Consider the following 19,411-nt stretch of genomic DNA (forward strand, 5'->3'; position numbering starts at 1 on the left):
TGTTGTCCTTTTTCAATTAAATATAGAGTTTATATGATTTGCACATCATTGCATTCTGTTTTTATTTACATTTTGCACAGCCTCCCAACTTTTTTCGAAACTGGGTTGTATTTTCACTTGATTTTCTCTGTCATTACGCAAGTACATTATCTGATATTTCCACACAGGTGAGTAACGACAGCAGCGATATATATATGAAGTGTATGAGTGAAGTGTATGGTAAATGGTGACTTCCTAGTTTGGTTTGGTGCCTTTCTGCTGGTCTGTTTAATGAATAATGAATATATATGAATATGTATATAGGAACATATATAGATATAGCTATATATAGAGATAGCTAGTCTATCTTCTCCTTCAATTTTCTGCAATCAATTTGCAGAGAACTGGCATAAAAGACCCAAAGAAACTTCTGCTTTAGTTTATTCTGTTTAAATTAATTTTAATTGATTGCAGTGGTTACAGTGGTAACAGATTCCACAAGTGCATGGACAAAATATGACAAAATAAATGGTCAACAAAGAAAGAGGGCCATCACAAAAAAATGAAAACAATGAACAGTAAAGACTAGTGACATGAGAGAGATTGGATGTGTGGTCAGGTTTCCCCACATTAGTCCTTTGCTCTTCTCAGTCCTCATTTTACTCTTTCATTTTACCAGACAGAGCGACTGGAGCTCTTTTGCTGATAATATGCTCCATATGAGCCTGCTCAGAGGTGTCCAGATTGATCTTGTACTTAGCCAAGATCTTCAGAATAGGTCTCAACTTCAGCCACCACGTAGTCTTTGGAATACGGTGCCTAGAGAAAAGATTTGAGTAATAAAGAATGTAATTTGGATTTCTCTAATTTGGAGTAGGCTTACCATGTGCTTGGTATCACAGGCTTTATGGATCGATTTTAACTGATTTAGAAACATATTATGAATTATACACTAAGCATCACAGTTGTGCTGTCTGTTTGTTCTCAGTACTGCAAGTATGGAGTTTCACAGCAGGGATTTTTACCCTTTCATCCCTCGTTGCTCACTAGCAGCTCAACACAGTCAGAACACTTTACACACAGAGAGCTGATAGTGCCATAGTTAATCTGACAACACAGTTACAAGTAAAAATATAAATAAGTTGATTTCCATTCCATCGGCAGAACAGCCATTAGAGGGCCTGCAGAAAGAGGCTACAGCAATTTACCATCATCAGCAAACTATGGACAAATCAATGAGCAGCAAACTAACCAAAGCACCAGCAAAGTGGAAAGCATAGTTTGCCAATGATGGTAAAGATACCTGCACTATAACAGGAATCCAATAGGTGTCAAACATATGATTGCTACTGAATTTGACTAGTACCGAAATGCAAACTTACTCAAAATCAGTCTGCTCCTTGAGCTCAGCCAGGGGCTGGAACACCAGACCTCTCTTCCTCATGCCCAACACGCACGCAGAGTCCTCACTGTTGGCAAAAATACGCCCTGCACAGACATCAAGATGTTGTAATCAAAACCAGGGGAAGACATAACATATCCTAAAATCATTACATATACATATAAATCTGAGATACCAAAGATATAATTCTCACCATGTCTGTAACACTCCTTCAGCTTCTCAGTTAGCCAGAGAACAGACTTTGCACCCATCTTAGTGGCAAAATTTCTGTCAAATGGAGTTGGAGTACCACCCTACAAACACAAATTCATAGTAAAGCATTTTGATGCATTTGGGAAAATGCATTCAGTGCCAGCTCTACATAATAAGCAACATAGGCTGCTTAGGGCCCCGTGGCTGTCATGGGGCCCCAAAACAACTTCTGGATTATTAAGTTATTGGAGTAGAGAGAAAAAAGCAAGTGGTTAATCATGTCACAAAAAATGGAAAAGAAAAAGAGAAGATGAGGAGATTAAGTGTAAAAATGTACATTTTGTGTTTTTGTAGTGTTAACATTATGCCATCTATTTTGGCTGATTAAATCTTCAAAAAACAAACACATACGCAATTAACTTCTTGATATCAAAAAGATCCTGCTTAGGGCCTCCCAAAGGCTAGAGCCAGCCCTGAATGCATATCACAAGTCTCAATAGTGATTGTGTATATTGAGTTCTTGATCACTCACCTGCTGCATGTGTCCTAGGACATTCTTACGGCAGTCAAAGATGCCCTTTCCTTCTTCTGAGTACAGGTTGAAGATAAAGTCAGTTGTATAGTTGGCATTGCAGTTCTCATTTCTGTGAAAAAAGAAAGGATTTAAAGGGGCCATATTCTTCTTTTTTCGATATTTCTGTTTTATTATGTTTCCTTGAATTTCAATTATGTTTGTGGAGGTCTGTGTCTTTAAGATTGCTATATGTAAATGTGATTGCTGTTCTTAATGCCCTCCCTCATTCAAAAAGCAGTCCAGATGGAAACACTCCTTACAGTTTCAGTATGAATGGGCAGGGCTAAACTGTTGTAGGTTGACATATGTACATATGTATCTAAATGTATTGTTTTTTCGTAACCTCAAATTCAAAACAGACTGGAGCTCAACAACATACGGACTGCATAGATTTTAGCAGCCTATGGATCATATAGCCTGAGGAGTGAACAGTACTTTTTGAAACTTTAATACTGTTTACATAGTACATTGAGCTGTTTGCTGATGATATCGGCCCTAAAATTTAACAAAAATATATATTAATGTGTAACATAGCTTTGATCCAGTATATTTGCTAGAACCTGATCCAAACTGTGAACTCCAGAGGGGAACTCTAAGGGCCTTCAGAGAGGGCCTAATGATTTCTGGGAACTATACAATACAAGCCTGTAATTTTTTTTTTTAAATTTACACTCTGCAGTTATTACAGTGCTACTTTTGCTTTATTGGATGGAAACAAATTTTTGAAATGTCCAGGGATTGTTTTTCTCTGGGGTATAACTAAGTGACCTCTTCTGATGATTAGGACTTCAAGAGCTGAAGAAAAGCTCTAATGCGTTACAAACAAATAGCATTATTAGAAGCTATAAATGTCTGTGTTTAACCTAGAATGGCCAAAAAATGGTCATGTGAATTGCTGCTAACATACTACTAGAATCCCATACTGACGCTAGCAAAAATTAGCGTTATTGTAGAGGTGGGATTTTCCTCATGTTTTGACCAAGGTTGCACAGTCATGACCCAAATTTAAGGCCTACCTCTAATAGTCATGGTTTGTCACTGGTGAACTCTGACATCCTAACATGTTTTAGTTATAAAACATTACCTTTGACTGAGTATTTCTGACCGACACCAACCTGAGAATCAGCCCTCTCTTAACTGTTGTCTTCATTTTCTCTACCAGATGCTCCACATTTGTCTGAAACAAAGCAGTTTAGAATACCAGATTATAAAGAGAAGAACCTGCAGGACTGCACACACATGACTCCGCAGACTCAAGTGTTTTGCACGTTCACCTCTAAATCACGAATGTTGAACTTGTCCTCAAAGATGTATGCGGCATCTGCACCTGCAGCGAGGCCGGACATGGTGGCCAGGTAACCACAGTAACCGCCCATAGTCTCAATGATGAACACGCGTCGCTTAGTGCCAGCAGCTGACTGCTTGATCCTGTCACAAGTCTACACATGCACACAAGTCAATGAACAAATAATATAAAACACCTGTTATAATGGCCATGATTTTTATTATGTTACTTGTTGCCATGTTAAAATGAATTTTTCTTAAATATTTGGAAATAAAATACTTTGTATAATATACAACCGCTGTTAAAGTTTCCAAAGATATCATCCACTCCTTATACAGTCAATATATGGAAACTAAGCTGCAAAAACAGCCCATTTTTAATACAATATTTTTGTGATGTCACAAACACTAACATTTACATAATTCTGCCTATATTGGTTTAGCCCTACCTTCACACTGAAGTTTAAAGGAGTGTTTTGCCCTGGACTGCTTTTTGAACAAGGCACAACACAGGGCAGCCAATGAGAACAGAGGTTATTTACACATAACAGTCTTAAAGGCACAGTAACAAAAACAGCCTGTTTAACTGTATATGAAAAAAGGAGGTTGGAAAATGGTCGTGTAAAAATCAATTATGACTGTTTTGCATAAGGCAGAAGTTAATTATTGAGCTAAGTTTAGTAACATTTTATTTGGAGTGGTCCTTTGTAGATGATTAATAAACTCTTAACAGATTATCAGTAACACAACAACAACATATCAGTGAAGTAGCAGTAGTGAAGCATCTGATTAATGTGATAATGAGAGATCTGCTGCCAATTTTGAGTACATCATTTGTCTTGTACATAATTTGGTTTGTGTCAAAACAAAAAAACATTAAAGTATTAAAGTATCTGAAGTAACAACGCTATTTTTTCAGTGTGAATGGGCAGGACAGACTGACTTAGGCTGAAAGGGCAGTCACACAAAGTTCGTTTAAAATCTTAACACCCCCAGGCAAAGGACATAATAAAATAAGAAAAAGAAAATAAGCTAAAACAACCTCTATAGAGAACACACTTCAGTGCACCATCTCTACTGATTTACGTTTGACATATTGAAAAATATATATATAAAACATGCTATTTTTTTGCACAGACCACGTTTTATTATTTTTCCCCCATTATGTTAAATTCAGCAAATAAATAGTAATTGATTCAAATGTGCAGAAGTGTGCTCTCTTAACTTTTTTTCTCTTAGAAAATCAACAAAATTCAAACTCAAACTCAAAAATTCAAATTCAAAACTTCACATACGACTACATGAATGAGTGTTAACAATTTGAATGAATTTAAAACAGCCTGCTTTTCAGAAACAGGACTGTATGGACTGGAGAATAAACGGCACATCCGAACAATGTTTACACATTATAACTCATTTAAAAAAAGAGAGTGAGTTAGCTACGGCTCTAACCGAGGTGATGGTGTTCAGGGCAGTATCAGCCCCAATACTGAAGTCTGATCCAGGAACATTATTAGAGACAGTAGCAGGTATGACCACCATGGGGATACACAACTCCTCATACCTCTGTCTGGCCTGGACCAGCTCCAGACCACCTGAGAACGCCTGATTAAAAAACAAAAACAATTTTAGGTCTGAAAATCAGTGGTGCATATAGATAGATAGGACAGTCAGGCAATGTAAGAATGACAGCATGATAGCACTGAGTTTGATTTGTAGGTGGATTAAAATGAGGTTTTGTCACATACCTCGAAACCTCCTATAATGACCAGAGCATGAATGTTGTACTTGGCAATGTTCAGGCTTATCTCCTCTATGTGCTTAGCTGGAAGGGTTCTGCCAGAGAAAAGAAAGACAGCAGAGAACATCTCAGGCCAGAGATGAAAATAAAGAGGTTTGCTGAATAAATAAAGAGAAAATAAACAGTGATATTAACTAAATTGGGGTGCGCAATATTACAATAAATCACATCATAATACTGAATATACAGTGGGTATCATCAGCACTTCCAGAAAACTGAACTGCATATTTCAGAACTGCATGTTTCAGAAAACTGAACTGCAGAAAAGCCTAATATAACGATACACATTGTATATGATGAAAATGTCTTCAAGTAACAGTATATTTCGACCATATTGCCCACCCCTACTGATAAGTAAACAGTACCTTTTGGTGCCGAAAACTGAGCCCCCTTTTCCTGTCCAGCCGCCAACACTGTTCCAAGTGACAGACTCGATCTAAGGAAAGGATCAGACTCACAGTTCTAACACATATCAAACAAACAGCACTACTGAAACTGATTTTTTTAATGTTGTTCTGACAGACAAGCATTCAGTATTTGCTAAAGAACTTTTTGTGTGGCGTTTAGTGACCTTTCCTTGGGCCAAACCCTCGAAGCCGTCATGCACTGCCAGCATGCTGTGGCCCTGGATGATGCCGATCCTGACCGCAGCCCGCACAGCTGCATTCATGCCAGCACAGGGAGCCCCCACATTCAGCACGGCCACATTAATGTTACTCTGATAAAGAGAGGAGAGGGAGAGCCAGAGTGAGACAGAAAATGAGAGATTACCCATACATAGAGTTGTGCTTGAAAGTTTGTGAACCCCTTAGAATTTTCTACACAAGATTTTTCAGATTTTTACACAAGTTCTAATAGTAGATAAAGAGAACCAAATTAAACAAATGAGATAAAAATATTAGACTTGGTCATTGATTTATTGAGCAAAATGATCCAATATTACGTATCTGTGATGGCAAAGGTATGTGAACCTTTGCTTTCAGCATCTGGTGTGAAACCCTTGTGCAGCAATAACTGCAACTAAATGTTGATTACTGTTGATTAGTCCTGCACATCAGCTTAGTAGAATTTTAGCCCATTCCTCTGTACAAAACAGCATCAACTCTGTTATGTTGGTGGGTTTTCTCCCATGAACTGCTTGCTTTAGGTCCTTATGCAACATTTCTATAGGATTATGGTCAGGACTTTGACTTGACCATTCCAAAACCTTAACTTTATTCTTCTTTATCCATTCTTTGGTTGAACAACTTGTGTGCTTAGGGTCGCTGTCTTGCTGCATAAACCACATTCTCTTGAGTTTCAGCTCACGGACAGATGTCGTGACATTTTCATTTAGAATTTGCTGGTATAATTCAGAGTTCATTGTTCCATCAATGATGGCAAGCCATCCTGGCCCAGATGCAGTAAAACAGGCCCAAACCATGATACTACCACCACCATGTTTCACAAAAGGGATAAGGTTTTTATACTGGAATGCGGCGTTTTCCTTTCCCCACACATAATGCTTATCTTTTAAACCAAAAAGATCTATTTTGGTCTCATCCGTCCACAAAACATTGATTCAATAGCCTTCTGGCTTGTCCATGTGATCTTTGGCAAACTGCAGATGGGCAGCAATGTTCGTTTTGGAGAGCAGGATTTTTTCCTTGCAACCCTGCCATGCACACCATTGGTGTTCAGTGTTCTCCTGATGGTGGACACATGAACATTAACATTAGCCACTGTGAGACAGGCCTTTAGTTGCTTAGAAGTGACCCTGGATTCCTGTGTGACCTCGCAGACTATTACACACCTTGTTCTTGGTGTGATCTTTATTGGTTGACCACTCCTTACAGTGTAACAATGGTCTTGAATTTCCTCCATTTGTACACAATCTATCTGACTGTGGATTGGTGGAGGACAAACTCTTTAGAGATGGTTTTGTAACTTTTTCCAGCCTGATAGAATATCAGCAACTCTTCTTCTGAGGTCCTCAGAAATCTCCTTTCTTCGTGCCTTGATACACTTCCACAAACATGTGTTGTGAAGATCAGACTGTGATAGATCCCTAGATTAAATAAAAAAGGGTGGTCACTCACACCTGCCATTGATTGCCCACTGATTAAAAACACGATATATATAACAAAAGTGGTTTGCCGGTACACCATTGCTACGTCAGCGTCAGTGCTGAGAATGTTTCACCACCCAAATAATACCTGCTCTGTGGTGGTCCTGTGGGGGTCCTGACCACTGAAGAACAGGGTAAAAGGGAACAACAAAGTATGCAGAGAAACAGATGGACTACAGTCTGTAAGAGTGATAGTTGTAAAACTATAAAGTGCACCTAAATGGTATGTACAACTAATAAAATGGACAATGAGTGTACTTAATGAAGTGGCCTGTCTCTGCATACGTTTGGGATCACTGTCACAGTTGTCTATAAAATAAAAAAAGGCTACAGACAAATGTATGAAATGAGTCCATTAAGATGCTTCTACTCTACAAAAGATGTATTAATAATAATGAACAGAGCTGTAGATTATTCCATAATGACTAGAGTTAAAATATATTCTTGACACTGTAACATTTTATTAGAAGCAAAAAAATGGCCTTAACTTATAATGTAAGTAATATAATGTAATGTAAATCATTATGTACCATGTATATTGGTCCAATTGCCTTAAGAGTGATATACATAGAGTTTTATGTAAAGACCTGAACATCCTTCAGTCAAATGACATGTGCTGTTGATTTTCTAATTAAAAGTAAGTGATCACCTCCTCTAAACTTAATTATGGCACTTCTATGACAATTGTAGTGTCATTTAGTAGACAATTTCTTTCTTTTTTGCTGAGTTTAATATATTGAATAAATTAAATCTAAAATCTAAAATTTGCTTTAAGTTTTGCACCAACTTTTACACATTTTGTACTTTATTGTTTTCCCAAAATGTTAAATTCATCAAATAACCAGTTGTGCATTAAAATGTGCACAAGTGTGTTCTCTGTAGAGGGTGTGTTATTTTCACTTAGAAAGTTAACACAACATATGATGTGACCAGGGGTGACCACACTTTTACATATGATTTTTTATATGTTTTAGTAACATATAAAAAAAATAAGTTTTATCTGGTATATGTATAAAACATGTTATTATTATTACTGTTGTTGTTGTTCTAGTTTACTTGGCATAGAAACATGGTTTGAGGAACTGATTCAGCTGCTGTGTGTTAGAAACAGATGCAGTTAATAAATTAATGAAATGTCATGCTTCTTACTTTGGTCTCTGGAAGATGTACATGAGCCAGCAGCTTGTATGTGTTCCAGTTGTTCTCAAAGCTCCTGGACACAGAGAAATCATTGTGATTTCACATGACAAAGCAAATTTAAAAACTGATTATTCTACAAACACACTGAAGATGCCTTCACAACCACATACAGTATTCATCCCAAGCATAAAGGAAAACATAAAAACCAGTATTCAATAGCAGACACCACACAAAGAACAAACCCATGTTTGGAGCAAACTGACTGAACTGAATTAAAACACTTACTTTCCTCTGAGCTTCACAGCTTCGTCATATCTGCCCTCTTTCATGGCAATAGTAACATCTTTGGTCTGCAGGAGAGAAGGTGAGCGTCAGAGAGAGAAAATCAGAAATCCTCACCACACAGATCAGATGGCTCCACAGATGCTGAGAAACGTTTGCAGAATTACGCACCACTTGCACACATTCCATCAGCGGCAGTCGGACCGCCTGGTTCCCCGACAGACTGACCACACACGCTGGAGTGTCAGGTGTGGCCTCCAGCAGAGCCATCACAGCCTCCACACCCATCCTACTGCCCTGTTACACCAAACACACCAAACACACAGGACAAAACCGAAATGACATCTAAAAAACTGAGAGAAGCAAGAGGAAAAAAGAGAGAGAGAGAGAGAGAGAGAGAGAGAGAGAGAGAGAGAGAGAGAGAGAGACAGAGAGAGAGAGAGAGAGAAATAAAGAAAAAGAGAGAGTTAAAAGAAAAGAGAAAGAAAAAAGAGAGGGACAAAGAAAGAGAAAGGAAGAAAGAACAAGTGAGAGAGAAAGAAAGACAGACACAGAGAGAGAGAGAGAGAGAAAGAAAGGCAGAGTGGGGAGAGGGATATAGTGAGAGAAAGAATGAGCATGGAAAAAAAGAAAAAAGACAGACAGAGAAAGAGAAAGAAAAAAGAAAAAGACAAAAGACAGTGGAACAGTGAGACAGAAAATGAGAATGAGACAGAAAAAAGAAAAAGAGTGTGAGTGATAAAGAAAGTGAGAGAAAGAAAGAAAAAGAGACAAGAAAGACTGAGAGACAGAAGGGAAGAGAAAAAAGAGAAAGATAAATTAATAGAGAAAGGAGGAAATAGAAAAAAGAGAGACAGAGTGGGTCAGAGAGTAAAGGTTAGAAAAAGAGAGAGAGAGATAATGAGAAACAGAAAGGGTGAGATAGAAAGATAGAGATAAAGAGTGAAATAATGAAAAAAGAAAGTAGAATGAAAAGGAAAATAGAGAAAAAGAAAAGAAAGGGGTAAAGAAAAAAAAGAAAGAATGAAAAAAGAAAGAAAGAGGCAGAGAGAGCGTGAAAAAGACAAAGTGACAGAGGGGAGAAAGTTAGTGAGTAAAGGAGTGACAGTGAAATAAAGAAAGATAAAACAGAAAGAGATAAAGAGAGAAAGAGAGAGAGAGAGAGAGAGAGAAAGAGAGAGAGAGAGAGCAAAAGAGAGAGATAGACAGACAGACAGAAAGAGAGAGAGAGACAGATAGAAAGAGAGAGAGAGACCAGTATCCTGTCGAACGCTGAAGGGGTTCCTCCTCTCTGCACGTGTCCCAGGATGGTGGTGCGCGTGTCGTAGCCCAGCCTCTTAGTCACCAACTACACACAGAGACGAGAACAAAACAATAGGACATTCAAACTACCACACACAGGATCTTTAATGAGCAGCAGCAGGTATGAATTTAAAGATGAGCAGATTAGTCTGTTACCTCTTTAACCTGATCACATGTGATGGGTTTGCCGTCTCTGCCCATGGCTCCCTCAGCCACAATGATCACATTCAGCCTAGAGCCTCTGTTTCTGGTCTGAGGGAGGAAAAACACAGAAATACAGAAAATAGCAGGATCATCTATGTGTAGTGGCCTTGTCTATTGTGCTGAGGACACTTAACTGCTAGTATTGTATCAATGTACCTTTTCTATACGAACATCTCAATCCAATACACACAGGTTGCGAACAATACATTCAATGGACTGAAGCAAATAAACTACTCAGTTTAATATTGATTATATAGCATGAAGTGTAATAAAAATATAACAAACAAGCCCACAATGAAAATATTGCTTCCTCTATACCTCAAAATCAAGAGTCTGGAGGATAAGCACATTCCGTGTAAGTGTTTATTACCTTATAGCTATTGCATTTTTATAAAATATGTACTTTTATAATGTTGAATGCTGTAATAAATTGAAAATGGAAACATTAACATAAGGCAGATTTACTTCTATTTTGCTGTATTGAATCAAACTGTCAAATTGAACCAAATAATGAATTTTGTGAATCATTACACCCCTAATAATTATTTAATACATAATGGATGACCTCCTGTTGATGACCTCCCATAACAGTCAGGCTCAACTGAACTACGGTATGTTCCATTCATTTTCCATGTTGTCATTTTTCAGTTAGTTATGCTAAGATGAAGATGTTATTTCTGATTGTTCTGATGCTGATAACTTTTTCTTAAGGGGGAATTCTGATGATTTTTCAGAATTGTGCATAATGCATAATTAATGATTAAGATGTAAACAAAGTCATTCAGAGTGGTCTGATGTGCTAACGTTCTAGCTAGGATTGTTAACTGTGGTGGTGATGGGAACCAGCCTTCTGAGGTTCTGAAGTTTTTTTGGGGCCTCTGGAACCTGCACCACAGAAAGTTATACATGAAGTAGTTACAGAAACATATCCTGATGCCTGAGACATTATTTTGTGATAGTTTTCTGATCTAGTTTTGGTAAAAAGATACATGCATGGCATTGTAAAGAAAAGACAGAAAACTTTTTTTTTCATATTCACCACCATTTTATCAGTATTAACATATGTATTAAAATTTTCGTTCACATATAGTATCACTGGTTGTTTTGGATAGTAAATAAAAAATATATATTTGTGTTGCATTCATTTTGACGCTGGGTTTCTATCACCACCACTGTAAAGAAATGAGTCTGTAAGGCTTTGAATGACTTTACAATTGGTGGAATTTTAAACCTCTGACCACTCTAATCTGAGTAATGTGAGTCTGCACTTTTGCCTCTGAAATACATCACAGCTTTAAATGTATTATGTCAGTCCCACAGTCCAGTTTGCTGTGACTGAATGTAAAAATGGTCTGATGTGTTTATCAAAATAGCCAAAAATGTATTATTTTTTCTGCTTCATATTCATCTTTTCATCTTTACTCCAAACTACAAATCATGTGGCTACACTAAGATGTGTGTACGGTACCTCCATCAGCCTCCTGCACAGGTGGTCCTCCCAGCCATCATCAGGAGGCATCTCAGGAATGAACACCCAGTCAGCACCACACGCCAAAGCAGTGACCAGAGCCAGATAACTGAGACAAATACAAATACACATAAACATGGGGCATTTAGAGTTAATATTGTAATTGTCTTCTCATAGTTATCAGTAGGGATGCGCTGATAGGTGAATTGTGGGACAGTGCAGATACATAAACATGTGTAAAATGTAGACATACCTAAACCTAAACATTCTGTACAATAAATACATCATCAAACATCAGTTTGAAATATCGGTCACATATAAACATCTGTCAAATGCCTGAGTGTTTATTTTTTAAGCAGATATCTGCTGATACTGATTCTGATATTGTCATGCATCCTTAATTATAAGTTACTTGTTGCTTTTTGGGCTCTTACCCACAATGCCTTCCCATGACCTCCAGGATGAAGGCACGCTGGTGGCTGTGAATGAGAACAAAGTTGAAAATCCTTATTTTGACAAACCCTGCTCTTCATACTATAGAAGACACTTTGATAAACCTGAAGCTGAGTACTGACACTAAATATACCCAAAGTATTAGAAACAAATAACTGCTTTTCATTGAAGCTACACTATGTAAGATGAAGCTGACGATTGTGAGCGTTGAAAGAGAATTCGAAGAGAACTCACAAGCACACCATATTTTAATGTGTTTGTTTTTCTCATGACTCAGTAACACTATATCAATGACTCAGTAACACTATATCAATTGTATATCAATTCTAACAACAATCTTACATAGTGCAGCTTTAACAAAAGCGTTGCTGGCATTGTTTGAGTTCCATTTATTTTTCAAAATGTTCTAATACAAGTCATTCAGAGTGGTTTAATGTGAAATTGTTCATTGTAGAGAAATTTAATGACTTAGATTTCTTTACAGGGGTGGTGATAGGAACCAGGGGTGACAATGTCTACAAAACTAATATAGCCATTTTATTTACTATCCAAAATGACTAGTGAACCTATATGTGTGTTCTCAATTTTTTCATGTAATGTTAATAATAAACAAAGAAAAAAAATGGGGGACTATTTTTCCTTATAAAGCTCTGCATATGCTTTATGCCAAGATTTTATCTCAAAACTATCATAAATTAATGTCTCAGGCATTTGTAACCATTTCATGTAATCATTTTCTATGCTAAAGCTTTTAGATGCGTTAAATGCTTCAGACCTAACACCACTTCAGGTTCCTAACACCATCACTGTGAACAATTCTGACTGGCTAAGGTTATAACACTAAACCATTTCACATCAAACTGCTCTGACTGAATTTGCATTCATCTCAATCATTTGAATATGCAGAAATGTGGGAGTGGGAGGGGTCCTAGCTTGCTTCTGTCATCCTGCAGACCTCTGAGCTGTGGTGGTGATGCTGTCCACCACCTCCATGATGCGGTGGAGAGCAGAGTCGGTGCCGATGGTCATATCTGTCCCACAGAAATCATTATCGATGGATCCCACCATGCCCACGATGTTCAGGTGAGACGCACACTTGGCCTCCTCTGCAGTGATCTTGCCTGAAGGAAAAAGTCGAGTAATTGTTAAGTAGAAAAAAATGCGGAGAAGATTTACAGATTGTGCTGTACTCTAATGACAGACTGCTACAGTGACTTTTCCTTCCATACCTACCTCCACACTACACATAATAGCAGTGGTTAAAAAAAAGCATGTTGTAAGTTTATATTAATAATTTTGCACAAAGTAATTAATACTTAGTAATTAAGTAATTACATTTAGATAGTGTAGCAAAACAACAATAATAACTTGAAATATCAAAGGTTTAAGTATCTGGATCAGGCAGGTTATGGATGGAGCTAGACTATGCAGGAAGGTAGAGCAGGATTGGTGCCCTCAAAGTGTAGTAGTTATTGTGGCATCCATCAAAGTCTAGTAGAGATCTGGACTCTCACCTTTGCTGACCAAATCACCCAGCAGACCACTCCACTCTGTGCGGAACTGATTGGCACCAGTCAAGCTTCCGTCTCCACCAATGACACACAGGTTGGTGATGCCCCTTTTGACCAAGTTGAAGGCAGCCTTTATTCGGCCCTCCCGGGTCTGGAAATCCTTACAACGAGCGCTGCCAATAACAGTGCCCCCCTAACAAAGCAGCCAAGTGGATACAATGTTTGCTTCATGAAAAAAAAACCCTATGTAGAATAATGTAAAGAACCTATGTGAAGTACACATGGCTATGTATTTTATATGTGAAATACTTTATAAATACATTGTTCCAGAACACAAAAATGTATTTCAAGACATGTCACACACATACTAAAAACATTTCAGAATACACTTAAAATGTGACCTGCACTATTTAAACATATAAGACAATAGTAGGTACATTTATTGCGTCTTGTACTGTCATAGTATTACAATGTGTCACAGCAATACTACGCAAATGCATTAAAAATGCATAAAAACAGGAAAACCGTTATACATTGATGAATAAACGTTGCATATTTTTTCAGTATAAGAATATGAGAACTCACCAGCTGGAGCATCATAGACACACTCTCCCAGGTAGCAGGGCGAATGTTATCTCCTCCATCAACTAGGCCCTGGTAGCCCTGAATACGGAGCACAGTAACAAGTGAGATCAAATAAACAGGTAATAATGACATGGGTTCTTACAACAGATCGATATGAACACATGCAATTTCCCTAATAATACAGCAAATCCTCCATCAATTATTTAATACTTAACACAAATCTGTAAGACAAACTGTGCTACATTATGTCTGTTGAGCTGCGTTTTCTCTTGACCTCATGAACGAAGAAGACTTTAGCTCCCGTGTACAGGCCGACTCTGACTGTGGCTCTCACTGCTGCGTTCATCCCTGAAACAGACAGTGTGAGTGTGAGTTTCATCTCCAGTTGGAAAATACCAGCCCTGATTAGCTTTACTGCTCCCAAAATGCCTCAATATTAGGTGTACATATAAAGAATGTTGATGCACAAATTGCATTTGTCATTCCCTCAGAAATGATAAGTTTCCTTCTCCGTCATTATATCATTTGAGGCTCATCGAATTATATAGCCAGCTAGTCTAGCTTGTCTCCTCTGGCTTGCAAAGCATAGAACAAGTGAGAAAGGTAGTAGTGGTGACAATCAATCACATGCTAATCAGTCACAGGCTATGCAATCAAAGGCTAGCCAGTCATGAATTAATCAGTCATAGGATGCTTCTAGAACTGCATACTACTATACACATACTGTTCTGATGAATGGATTCTTATGGTGGCATACTAGTTTTTACATACTAAGTGACCCTTATTAGTCCCACAACGGGGAAATTCAACCTCCGCATTTTAACCCATCCGTACAGTGAAACACCCACATACACACTAATGAATGCACACACACTAGGGGTCAGTGAGCACACTTGCCCAGAGCAGAGGGCAGCCCTATCTATGGTGCCTGGGGAGCAGTTGGTGGTTAGGTGCCTTGCTCAAGGGCACTTCAGTCATGTACTGTCAGCTCAAGGGATCGAACTGGCGACCTTCTGGTCACAAGGCTGGTTCCCTAACCTCCTATTAGTATGGTAGTATGTGGTTTTGGACACACTAACAGACTAACCAGTCATAGGCTAACCAATTGTAAGCTAAAAAATCATAGACTAACTAATTATATACTAAACAATAATAAGCTAACCAGTCATAGACTGACAAATCATATTCAGTCATTAATGGGCTAACAAATCATACAATAAACAATCATATTCTGACCAGTTATGGGCTAACCAATCATAGGATGGCCAATAGTAGAAATCCATCATAGGCCTAACTACACTGATTATGATTTTCTGGGTTACTTTGTCAAAGAAAAGACAGAAACATTATCTTTTACACAGATTTTACTCTAATGATTTTTTTTTTAATGAAATCCACTAAAAACGCAAAGACTCTAGAGAAGATCTTATTTTAGCATTTTAATTCCACAAGGGATGCAAATTCTTTGAATCTCAAGGCCAGCCCTTGACAGGGGGCAGCCTTGTCGACCACCCGGACAGCGGTTCTGTGGTCAGAAAATGACCAATGCAAATCGGATACAGCAGATCAGCTAGTGTCTGTGTTAATATAGTCATTAACATCAGCCTTTTGTTACAGAGCCCCTAAGGGCCTGTGGTTGAAAATAATTTTGTGTTCCTTTACAAGTGCAATAGATTTTGCAAGAAAACGCACAACTGCTGCAAGAAAACATAGCACATTTCTGCTGCTGCACATTTCTGCTGCTGCACAATGGCTATTTAGGGGCTTAGCATGTTGTAGTTATTCATTCAGAATGAGAAAAAAACATATCATGTGATAAATGTAGTGGCATTGAAACTGTATCTAAGTTCTTAATCAGGGTCCAGAATTTCTGTGGGCAACTCGTGAGGTCACTCAATCCTCCTCCTGCATCTTCTACAGCTCCACTGTAAAGGCCAGGATGCGTGGTCTCCGTTGTGATGGATGCGGTGACTCTAATTTCAGAACGGAACAGCTGTGGAGCTGTTGGTGTTCCTATCTACATGTTCATGTCATTCCAGAAAAAGGTCACTGGTGCTAAAATAAGACCCACATCACAGAGACACTGAGGCACAAGACAAGGAAGGCTAAAGGCTAAAGCTAAAGGTTATATGAACATTGGAGTGTAATGGAGACAAGTGGGGGATGATCAAAAGACATTCTGAGCACATGATTGAGCCTGTCTAAGTGTTGCTTAAGACATGTTGCTCTTGCAGGAAATCAGAGAAGCAAAACAAGGTTTGTTGGAATATGGAACTGGAATCACCACATAGCTGATTGTTTATGCTTAGTATGCTCGAACACTACATTGCAAAAAGAAATGCAATTGAGTTTACTTGATTCAAATGTGTGCATCATTTCCATATGAATCATATCAAGTACATCAACAGAACTGTACTGATAACTAAGTAAACATTTAAGAAAATACTACGAACTAAGAAAATAAAAGGAAATTTGTATTTATGTGGAAATGAAGTACACAATAAATCAAATTTAAATGTAATGCATTAACTTTTTTCCAGTGTTCTGCATTTGTAATCCTGAAAATACAATGAACTTTCCATTTTAAACAGAGGTCTTTTATACAAATTACACTGCTATAAGAAACACTATGACAAAAGATCTTCAACTGTGGCCCAATGTTAAAGCTGGATCATCTTGCCTTGTCTGCTATTTCTTTGGACGTCCTTCTGAGGCTTCTGCGTCATCACTAGGTCTTAGATAAATGGGGCCCCTACTTAACCGTGCTCAAACAGACTTAACCAGCCCCTCTCCCCACTCAACCCATTCTGCTTACCTTGAGCATCACCTCCTGATGTCAGGACAGCGATGGCCCGTCCAACCCCCATCTTGGTGGGGTCCACTCCTGTGCTGGGCATTTGTGACATAATGAAAAGTGCTCCAGAGAGCCCGGTGGCAAAGGGCAAGAGAAAAGCAGGTGAAAGACTGATGTTTTCCCCTCAAGTCTCTCAGAACAGGGTTGCAGAGGGGAAGGTTTTATAAGAGAGGATTTCACCTCCCGCCCCCTTCCCTTAAACACACAAACATACCCCCCTCCCACCATGCAGGACTAAATATAAGTTCCTGCATCATGCCTTAGCTTTCTTTCAGCTTTAACATCCACTGCTGAATAAATCAACGTCTTTAAAGTTATCAAATGGTGTGAAGACGTGACCTAGTGCTGCACACATAGGTCAAGGTCAATCATGCATGGTGGATACTATCTATGTCACTCACGACCAGGGCAAACACCAGGTTTGAAGTCAAGGTGTTGGGTGCTCTTAGCAACATCTTATTTGGGGACATCCACCAACTCCAATAATATTCTTTTGTATGCAAGAACAGCGCTTTTTCTACAACATATATTAAATGTATTTTTAAAGTTGTACTAATACTTGGAGCCCCCTGATAGCTCAGGGGCTCTACGCAACTGCTTACATCGCTTATACCAAGAAAACGCCTGTTCCATTCAACCATATATGCAGACAGATCTGAGATGGGAAACAAACAAAATACTAAAGAATTACAGCTAGCTGATTTAGTGTCTAAAGAAATATGTGCACACCACCGAACTGCACCAGCTATACAATGTAGCAGTGGATGTAAACATGTCATACATAAAAATACTAGGTCCTGATTGATATATCGGTTATAATTGCTGAATATTGAAGTTCCACAGATTTATCAGCATAGGTGGAAAAACCCTCAAACAGAGCACTGACTATGTCTGGGAGTAAAAATATTGTACTCATTTCATTTGTGAGATGATTTTATTAGACAACACTTAAACACTAAATCTGCTCCTGTTTGAGAGTCCAGCATTGTGAAAGCTCATATCACGGTCTTGTTTTTCCATTTGATTATTTAGGGTCACATTTAATTTGATTCTTTGAGTTTTAAAGAGCTATTTGACCTAAAACTAACATTTAATGTTATTTGTTATGTAACATTCTGTAGCGCAGCATACGACCAAATTCACAAATTTGTATTGTTTTCACCCAGTGTGAAAAACTACAATACCCAGCATGCATCACATCTCTCATTACAATACCCAGCAGGCATTATGCAAATACATCACACAATCACTGGGAATCTCTACAGTGCTAAACAAGAGGCTAATAAAAACATTGGTGGTGTTAGTTAGCATTAGCTTTGTTAAATGAGTAATTCAGCAAGCAAGGAAAAAAAACAAACACATATCCACCCCAAAGCACTGTAGGAGGGATGTTTACAACAGCTTTATAAATGATTTTATAAATTTGATAATTGACGTCTGAAAATCATCAGTCTGTAAAGCGCTGTTTAACAAAAACTACTGGAGTCTATTTCATTTTTCACTGTATAAAATGATATTGATCTATAGTATCACTTGTTGAAATGTTTAGCCCAGAATCAGAATCAGTGACAAAACATGTCATGCCATAAACATTACACTGTAATTCTCTTAGTTAAAGGTGAGCAAACTGGAACTTCAAGCTATCCTCTTACACACCAACTGATTGCTGTACAAAGTAAAGGTTAGCATGCAGTTAGTATCAATATTGCACTTCCATATTTGTTTTTTTACAAAGTGCTCATTTATCACAGCATTTCAAAGTTTCAGCAGGTTCAGGTAATGAAAGAAAAGAGAGCTGAGGACATTTGTTAAACATTTATTATTCTTTATAGACAAAATAATTACAATGGCAGTGATCAAGAAATCAGCTCTACAACCAAGAAACAGCCATTTCAGCTTAAACACAAGGTTATTTCTGCCTTCCTCTGAGTGCAGCACACCTGATGCAGATGGAGGCAGACACAGAGGCCATTCAGTCAGACAGTGATCAAACTTTAGTGTTTGGGTAAAAATACATTAAAGTCATCCTACAAATATCACCTTAAAAAATACAGAGAGCATAAATCATCTCATGTGGAAGACAATCATGTGAACACCAGTGTGTGCAACATTAAGGACCTACTCATATGTAATTCCAATTTTTCAAAATTTTTGCCCATTTAATTTGCAATAGATATAAACAGTCATTCAGAGGAGTTTGATATGAAATTTTCCATTCTAGGGACATTTAAAGTCAGAGCTGTTCACAATGGTGTTGACAGGAACCGAACATC

At 38.1% G+C, this 19,411-nt stretch overlaps 1 protein-coding gene across 1 annotated transcript; it reads right to left on the reverse strand.

Annotated features, from left to right (window-relative positions):
* Nucleotides 1-413: 413 nt before the first annotated feature.
* pfkma (phosphofructokinase, muscle a) lies at nucleotides 414-17,279 on the reverse strand. The gene is made up of 22 exons (XM_036591204.1): nucleotides 17,100-17,279; nucleotides 14,559-14,632; nucleotides 14,285-14,362; nucleotides 13,703-13,892; nucleotides 13,144-13,309; nucleotides 12,170-12,214; nucleotides 11,736-11,844; nucleotides 10,220-10,315; nucleotides 10,017-10,109; nucleotides 8,933-9,058; nucleotides 8,765-8,829; nucleotides 8,489-8,552; nucleotides 5,804-5,950; nucleotides 5,598-5,668; nucleotides 5,180-5,267; nucleotides 4,884-5,036; nucleotides 3,422-3,586; nucleotides 3,263-3,324; nucleotides 2,106-2,217; nucleotides 1,575-1,674; nucleotides 1,362-1,467; nucleotides 414-798 (listed from the first exon to the last, which is right to left on the reverse strand). The coding sequence occupies exons 1-22, from the start codon at nucleotides 17,188-17,190 to the stop codon at nucleotides 639-641; spliced, it is 2,361 nt and encodes a 786-aa protein (XP_036447097.1). The 5' UTR covers nucleotides 17,191-17,279; the 3' UTR covers nucleotides 414-638.
* Nucleotides 17,280-19,411: the final 2,132 nt, after the last annotated feature.

Source organism: Colossoma macropomum, unplaced genomic scaffold (assembly GCF_904425465.1).
Source record: "Colossoma macropomum unplaced genomic scaffold, Colossoma_macropomum, whole genome shotgun sequence".
In the NCBI taxonomy this organism is placed as follows: Eukaryota; Metazoa; Chordata; class Actinopteri; order Characiformes; family Serrasalmidae; genus Colossoma; species Colossoma macropomum.